The sequence below is a fragment of the Myotis davidii genome, unplaced genomic scaffold (genome assembly GCF_000327345.1).
Source record: "Myotis davidii unplaced genomic scaffold, ASM32734v1 scaffold1521, whole genome shotgun sequence".
Classification (NCBI taxonomy): Eukaryota; Metazoa; Chordata; class Mammalia; order Chiroptera; family Vespertilionidae; genus Myotis; species Myotis davidii.
Window position 1 is genome coordinate 229,241 of NW_006291034.1, and position 7,820 is coordinate 237,060.

Genomic DNA, 7,820 nt, shown 5'->3' on the forward strand with positions numbered 1-7,820 from the left:
GTCCTACTCGCACCAAAACCCAAAGGCTCTTTTCAGAGCCCCTCAACTCTCATGAGGGAAGAGCTGTGGCGCCTAGAGACTGCCTGGCAGCCTGTGGGAAAGTTCACTGTGGGAAGTGTTTCTGAGCCACTCCCCGTGTGGCACACGTAATGCACGTGAAGGACGCCCTGACGTCCAGCATTTGGCTGTGCCCCGTAAACCCAACCCCAGCCTTGTTTCCGTGTCTGGCACGTACCTGCTTCGTCTCAGCCGTGAGAAGCATTTTGTGGAAAGGCACTTTTTGCAAAAGCTCAGCCATGGTATAAATCGCCTATAAGAAACAAGTTCTGTTCAGCTTGCTGTGGTTTTTCTAATTTTGATGCGCCTTTAATTTTTTCAAAGTTTTTTGGCCCCCGTCCTTAAGAGGTTGGTCCGTTTTACTTCTCTGCCTTCAGGAATAACTAGTATTGCCCCAAGTGTCTTAAATACTGTGGGTTTTTGTTTCAATGTCATGTTGAGCTTTGTGTATGTGACCAGTGGGCTGATGGCTTGCAGGCTGTAGGCTGTCCTTTGTAAAATGAATTCGCAAGACGGCTGGTAACTTTTCTAGGCTTTTGCTAAGTGTTTTAAATATGTTCTTGTCTGTGATTTTTTTTTCTTTTTAGATAGGGCCACACTAGGCTATATCTGAGGTGGGATTTTTAAAGCTCTTTCTTGGGTGCACTCATGATTTTCTGGCTTGTGTGGGGGTTTTTTTTGTTTTTGTTTTTTTAACAGAACTCGGCTCTTTATTTTGTACAACTTTCCAACTTTTTAAAGTCTCCAGTGTGCTCTTCAGATATGTCTGTCTTTTCCTCATTTTGCTGCTTGCCTTGGGGGGTCTTCCCCCCAGGAGGTGGTAGGTTCTATGGAAGCAATTGTTCTCCAGTGTCTTCAGCCAGGGCAGCATGGGGGCCTTCCCTTCCTGTTTTTGGGCTTGTATTTGCCCTTCCAAAGCTCCTTACATGCCAACTATCAGCTTCCTGGAAACTGGAAGAGTCTCTGAATGCTTCAGAAACCATCCTGACCCATCGGGCCGAAGCCCCTTCCTGCAGAGCTTGGAGCTCCTGGACTGTCAGGTGTAGGGAGGGACCCCTGGTGCTGCCTGTTCTGAGCTTCAGAGATTGTCTTCTCCACACCACAGATTTCCCCATCATAATAGAATCAGGTGGTCTATGTTCAAACCTCAGAGCCACCAATTACTAGATATACAACCTTTGACAAATTACCCATTCTCCTCTCTCTCTCTCTCTCTCTCTCTCTCTCTCAGCCTGTGTAGTTATAAAATGTGGCAAATGAATGAAAATCTGTAGAGCATCCTTAGATTAGCTCCTGGAACTTAGTAAATGTCCATTGTATATTAGCTGTTCTTGTATACCTCTCTCCTGCCCCTGAAGCATAGAGGCTTTTACACACACACACACACACACACACACACACCTCTGATGCAGATCTAAGAGTTTTGTGATCAAAACAGTGAAAAGTGTTTGGCTAGAACATTTTCTTAAGATTTTTCCCATTGTTCTGAAAGAGCGAGGCTTGCAACTATATTCCATGATCCATGTCTATGTGGATGAGTTCAAAACTACAAAAGGGCCAAGTGTGGTCACTGTCACATATTTTTTTCTAACATAAAAATCCAAACACCACTTTTAGCTTGAGGGCCTTACAAAAACAAGACACTGGCCGGATATGGCCATCGGCGGCTATATAGTTCCACCTCCAGCGATGCTGAAGGAAGTGTGCTGGCTGTTTTGCCACAGTCTTGCACAGGGAACACTAACTACTGTTTATTGTGTTAGAGGTCACAGTCATCATTTCATCTCCCTTATCATCCATGTAAGATGGTCATTCCCCATCCTACATGCCTCCAAGTAAACAGCAAACTTCTCCACCCTCCGTGCCCACCTCCTGGTCGTTGCCTCAGTTCCCGTGGGTGCTAATGTTTTCCTGAATTCTTCTGAGTTTAGGAAGAATTTCTCATAGTCAGTTGCCAATTACTTTTATGAAATACAGGTCTATGTTTGCTTAAACACAATAATATCCACATGGATGTCTCCTGTTTGCTAACAGAAGAGGTGCAATTTGGACAGGAGTTTGAGAGCATTGAGAAAGCACCTTGAAAATGGACAAAGTCTCATTTGTGCTTTTGAAACTATTGAAGCCCTTGAATAAATTTTTTTTGGCAAGTTCCAGAGTTTTTTCTAAAACATTATTTGGATAAACATGTTTTACCATTATTTTAATAGATTTGGGTAGGGACTAAAGAAAGAACACATCTCAATCAAAAACATGCCAAATTCAAGTGTGAATTTGAATCTATGTCTTTTGATTCTGAAGCCAAAGTAATTTATCTTTTTCCTGGTGCAACTGAACTTTCCAAGTTGCAAAATACCTGCCCCTAAAGACTAGGCTCATGGGAACTCCTAGGGAGCAGAATCGGGCTTCAGAGGAAGGGCTACCTGGTGACCAGGTGCCCTAGACCTGTGTCCTTGCTACAGTTAGAAGCAAAGTTTCCATCCAGACCAAGGAACCTAGCGTCTTAACTCTTGTAAAAATCAAAGGCCAAACTGAGGGACAAAGCTTTTAAAAATGGCTCCCTTGTTACTTTGTAGAAATTTGTTGCCACATACAACCAAGTAGCGCGATACTCTAAACCAGGTGGACTCGTATGCAAAATGGTGGCGATTTTAAAAAAATAACTTCATCCGTTGTACGTGATGCATAAAAACACGAGGACGCGAGCCGGGAGGCTGTTTTCCGCCCTTGGAGCTTCAAAGCGTCACATTCTGTAACCCAGTTTTGAACATTTAACCAGAATTTTGGGATTAAGAAACAGTTTGTAAATCCAACCGTTAAAGGCGGCCGCCCGAGGGCGGCGGATGGGGCGCCCCACCAATCACAGCTCAGCATCGGCTTATATAAGTCCGGGCCCGAGCCGGCCGCCGCCAACCTCCCTCTTTGGTTTTGAATCTTGTCTGCTCTCCCAACGACTCTCAGCGCCATGTCGGAGACCGCTCCCGCGGAGGCCGCCGCCCCGGCGCCGGTGGAGAAGTCCCCCGCCAAGAAGAAGGCGGCCAAGAAGCCGGCGGGCGGGGCCGCCAAGCGCAAGGCGTCCGGGCCGCCCGTGTCCGAGCTCATCACCAAGGCGGTCGCCGCCTCCAAGGAGCGCAACGGCGTGTCCCTGGCCGCGCTCAAGAAGGCGCTGGCGGCCGCGGGCTACGACGTGGACAAGAACAACAGCCGCATCAAGCTGGTGCTCAAGAGCCTGGTGAGCAAGGGCACGCTGGTGCAGACCAAGGGCACCGGCGCCTCGGGCTCCTTCCGGCTCAGCAAGAAGGCGGCTCCCGAGCTGTCCACCCCCAAGAAGCCCAGGAAGGCGACGGCCGCCAAGAAGTCCGGGAAGAAGACCCCCAAGAAGCCGAAGAAGCCGGCGGCCTCCGGCGCCAAGAAGGTGGCCAAGAGCCCCAAGAAGGCCAAGCCCGCCGCCAAGCCCCGGAAGGCCGCCAAGAGCCCAGCCAAGCCCAAGCCGGTGAAACCCAAGGCGCCCAAGGCCAAACCTGCCAAGCCCAAAGCCGCTAAACCCAAGTCGGCCAAGACCAAGAAGGCGGCTCCGAAAAAGAAGTAGGATGTTTGCCTCCCGAGAGGCCACCAAACCCAAAGGCTCTTTTCAGAGCCACCCAGAGGCCTCGAGAAACAGCTGGGCACTGCACTACTTTGGTCTGGAACTATTGCACTGTAACTTAGATACACATACGCTTAGGTATGGGGTTACGATTTCCTTCCAGCATTGTTGTTGCCCCTAAAGAGCGGCCAAATCATCTATTCTTGGCATTTCACATGCCTTCTGCCACAAGCTCTTTAGTGAAGGCGTGGGTGGCTCTGAAAAGAGCCTTTGGTTTGGATGTTGGGACTTGCTCCTCACTTGCCCTTGGCCTTGTGGTGGCTCTCGGTCTTCTTGGGCAGCAGCACGGCCTGGATGTTGGGCAGCACGCCGCCCTGCGCGATGGTCACCTTGCCCAGCAGCTTGTTGAGCTCCTCGTCGTTGCGGATGGCCAGCTGCAGGTGGCGCGGGATGATGCGCGTCTTCTTGTTGTCGCGCGCCGCGTTGCCCGCCAGCTCCAGGATCTCGGCCGTCAGGTACTCCAGCACGGCCGCCAGGTACACGGGCGCGCCCGCCCCGACGCGCTCGGCCCACGGGGAACTGCAGCCCGGCCCGCGAGGACCGCGTCTTGGCCTTGGCGCGCGCCTTGCCGCCCTGCTTCCCGCGGCCGGACATTCTGGCTACAAACTTCACTGCAAGTGGCTGCAAAAGTGAAACTGCGCGGGCGGCACTTTTTATAAACGTTTGTGGCGCGAAGAAGCAGCTGTGTCATTGGTTCAGGTTTCAGCTGCATCTAAACCAGTGAACGTGCAAGTTTGGGATTCTGGCGCTCTGATTGGGCAGAGCCAGGTTTTGAGCTTGCTCTCCGGAGCCAACAGACACAGGGCTCTGCTTTATCACCTTATTTGCATGCGAGGTTCTATATAAAGAGGACACAGCGTGCTCCGCTCTCACTTTTCTCTTGCCCACCACCCCCGCTGAACTCCCGACCATGCCCGAGCCCGCCAAGTCGGCGCCCGCCCCGAAGAAGGGCTCCAAGAAGGCCGTGACCAAGGCGCAGAAGAAGGACGGCAAGAAGCGCAAGCGCAGCCGCAAGGAGAGCTACTCGGTGTACGTGTACAAGGTGCTCAAGCAGGTGCACCCCGACACCGGCATCTCGTCCAAGGCCATGGGCATCATGAACTCGTTCGTCAACGACATCTTCGAGCGCATCGCGGGCGAGGCGTCGCGCCTGGCGCATTACAACAAGCGCTCGACCATCACGTCCCGCGAGATCCAGACGGCCGTGCGCCTGCTGCTGCCCGGCGAGCTGGCCAAGCACGCCGTGTCCGAGGGCACCAAGGCCGTCACCAAGTACACCAGCTCCAAGTAGGCGCGCGAGCACGCGGCCTCACTCCCGACCCAAAGGCTCTTTTCAGAGCCACTCAGTCTTCTAAAAAGAACTGTGACAGTCTTGATACCGGGTAAGTGTTGTTCGCGGTAAAGCAGTTGGCGGGTGTTCTTTCCGCGGTCTAGTTGTGAACTTTCACTGCGATGCAGCGCAGGCTGAGGCCACCTACATTTTGAGATTGACTTGTGTCAAGAAGTATCCGGTTCTTAGACAAGCGCAGTAAAGAAAAACAAAGTGCTCGCCGTCGAACAATCCAATGACACTTAACCATGTTAACCGCTAAAGTTCTGAATTTTATGAACTATATTCAGAACTATAGTTGAATATCCTATTCCTGCAGTGTGCGCCTTGGTGATGTGGCATTTCGCACCCACTGAAGATTCCAGCTGTCTATTTCCCTTTGGCGGTGGACGACGCTAGTACGCTTCCCCTCTGCGCTGGTTTCCTGATATTAAGTTAGAAAGCCAAAAGGGAGAAAGCTATCTCACGCATCTGCCAGGTCAGAGTGGGCAGCAGTAACAGCCAATCCGGATGTACAGGAAGTGTGGAAGGAACGACGTCCCTGTGCAATTCTATTATTGCTTTAATACGATACAGGGTTCATTGCAGAACTGTGGGCCTTGAGGCTTTGTGAGAGGAACTGCCATTTTACCCACTTCCTCAGTTCTCTGAGTGAAATTACTCTTCCTGTCAAATCAAATCCATGATTTTTCTCTGCTTCGCTTGCATGTACTCTTTCTCTACTAACTGGAAGAAAATTTTAAAGATTGGAAAGTAGAGCAGAAAAAAAAGAACAAGGGGAGCAGTGGGCCATTCCCTGCCCCCAACCCAGGATGTCAAAATCCACCTCCATTGTAAGCCCTTGGGGACAGCATAGGTGTTTAAAACGTGTGGTCTTTTCCCAGGATCATCATGGAATGACTTCCACACTGAATGTGTTTGCTGAAGCGTTCTGACAATGCCCTGTATGCAATTACGGGCCCCCGGTGATTCAGTTCACTCCCAGGTGTCTACATGGGAGTATTCTGCACACTTGGCAGTGAGATCTGTGAGAACTGAGCAATGCTATTTTGAATGGCAAAATACTAGAAGCAACCACATGTTAATGGCCAATATGTCTATTTGGGTGCATTCACACAGTGGGATAGCATATCGCATAGAAAAGGATTGAAATACACAGCACTCCAATGAATTTTAGAAACATAAGTCTCAGAAGGTAGATATATATATATATGTGGTACCTTTTTATAAAGCTTGAAAATAAAGCCAAATTTCTCTTCTTAAAAAAAATGTATCTTACTGATTCTTCACAGAGAGGAAGGGAAAAGGATAGAGGGTCAGAAACACCGATCACCTGCCTGCTGCACACTCCCCACTGGGAATGTGCCCTCAACCAAGGTTCATGCCCTTGACCGGAATCGAACCTGGGACCCTTGAGTCCGCAGGCTCATGCTCTATCCACCGAGCCAAACCGGTTAGAGAGAAAGACTAAATTTCTCTTGAAGCACATGTGTGTGATTTAAAAAAATGTTTTTTAAATAATTTTAAGAGGTAGTTTCATAAGTAAATGTTTTTAAATAGCAGGCAGTGCCTACCTCTGATCCACGCAGGGCAAGGGAATGAATGAGGAAAAGCTCTGAGGTAGAAATAGAAGCTGTATAAAACAAGTTCCAAGAGTCATCTATGTAATCATAAGGAAATCCTGTGAGGACCCCACACCTACTGGTACATCTCTTGACTGTATGACTTTCTCTTCGAGAGTAGAAGAAAAAGACCGACAGAGGCCATTGGAAGAACATGTGGATTCAGAAAACGCAAGATTTTAGCTGTCAGCAGCCCATCTTCTCCAGATGTTACTCAGCTTCTCATAGAACCTATGACAGCCCTCTGCAGGGCCATGCATGTGTTTGTACGCACATGTGTGTATTTAGTCTATACTGTTATGTACTTTTGTAACTACAGTGGGGCCTTGACTTACTAGTGTCCCAACTAACGAGTTTCTTGAGATACCGGCTGTCTCTTGGCCAATTTTTTGCGTTGAGTTGAGAAAGTAATTTGAGTTAACGAGCTCGGTCTCAGAACGAATTAAACTCATAAGTCCATGCCCCACTGTATATGTGTGTCTGCCCTTCCCTCAATTCTGTTATAAGAGAAATCACACTTTTTTGGGGGGGAGGGGGTTTAAATCACTACTTTTCAAAGCACAGGTGCCTTTGATTCGGCCTTTAGTGCACAGATGCAGAGAATAAACAGCCAATTCTGATATTGTCTTGTCTTGTGGAAGGAGGGAATCCGAAGATAATATCCAGAAGAGAAAATGGGAACAGAATTTAGAGGCATTAAGATACCTAAACACTTACGTCCCGGGCCTGGAGAATGTGAATATGTCAGAGTCGCCGAAGGAAGAACGCAGGAGGCCGAAGTGGTACGGGCTGATAAGTGGATTAGGTCATATGGATACCAGACAGGCTGAGTCACAAAATGGTGCCAGCGCCCAGGGATGGAGAGTCAGAGGTTTTAAAGGACCTGGCGGCTTTCTCTGGGCGGAAAACTGGGAGGATCTGGATGCTAGGAAGGGCTGGAGGGGAAGAATAAAGGTCTTAGCAAGTGGAATGTAGTCTGAGCGAAAGGGAACGTCGGTTGTGAAGTGGCCTAAAGGTTGGTTCGCAAGGGAGGGAGTATCGATTCAATTATTTGATCAGACCTAACGTGTAACTGTGTGTTTTGTGTCAGGGACTGCTTGAGTGACCTGGAATTGTCGGCAGAGAAGACGATGTCTAGAAGAACATGGAGGACGGTGGCTAAAGT

At 49.3% G+C, this 7,820-nt stretch overlaps 2 protein-coding genes and 1 pseudogene across 2 annotated transcripts; 2 read left to right on the forward strand and 1 right to left on the reverse strand.

The window, feature by feature from the left end:
* The first annotated feature begins 2,964 nt into the window (after positions 1–2,964).
* Positions 2,965–3,761, forward strand: LOC102765798 (histone H1.5). The gene has a single exon (XM_006764293.2). The coding sequence runs from the start codon at positions 3,023–3,025 to the stop codon at positions 3,644–3,646; it is 624 nt and encodes a 207-aa protein (XP_006764356.1). The 5' UTR covers positions 2,965–3,022; the 3' UTR covers positions 3,647–3,761.
* Positions 3,762–3,891: 130 nt separating this feature from the next.
* Positions 3,892–4,312, reverse strand: LOC102766075 (annotated as a pseudogene).
* A 266-nt stretch (positions 4,313–4,578) lies between these two features.
* On the forward strand, positions 4,579–5,046 carry LOC102766345 (histone H2B type 1). Its single transcript, XM_006764294.2, has one exon. The coding sequence runs from the start codon at positions 4,614–4,616 to the stop codon at positions 4,992–4,994; it is 381 nt and encodes a 126-aa protein (XP_006764357.1). The 5' UTR covers positions 4,579–4,613; the 3' UTR covers positions 4,995–5,046.
* The last annotated feature ends 2,774 nt before the right edge of the window (positions 5,047–7,820 follow it).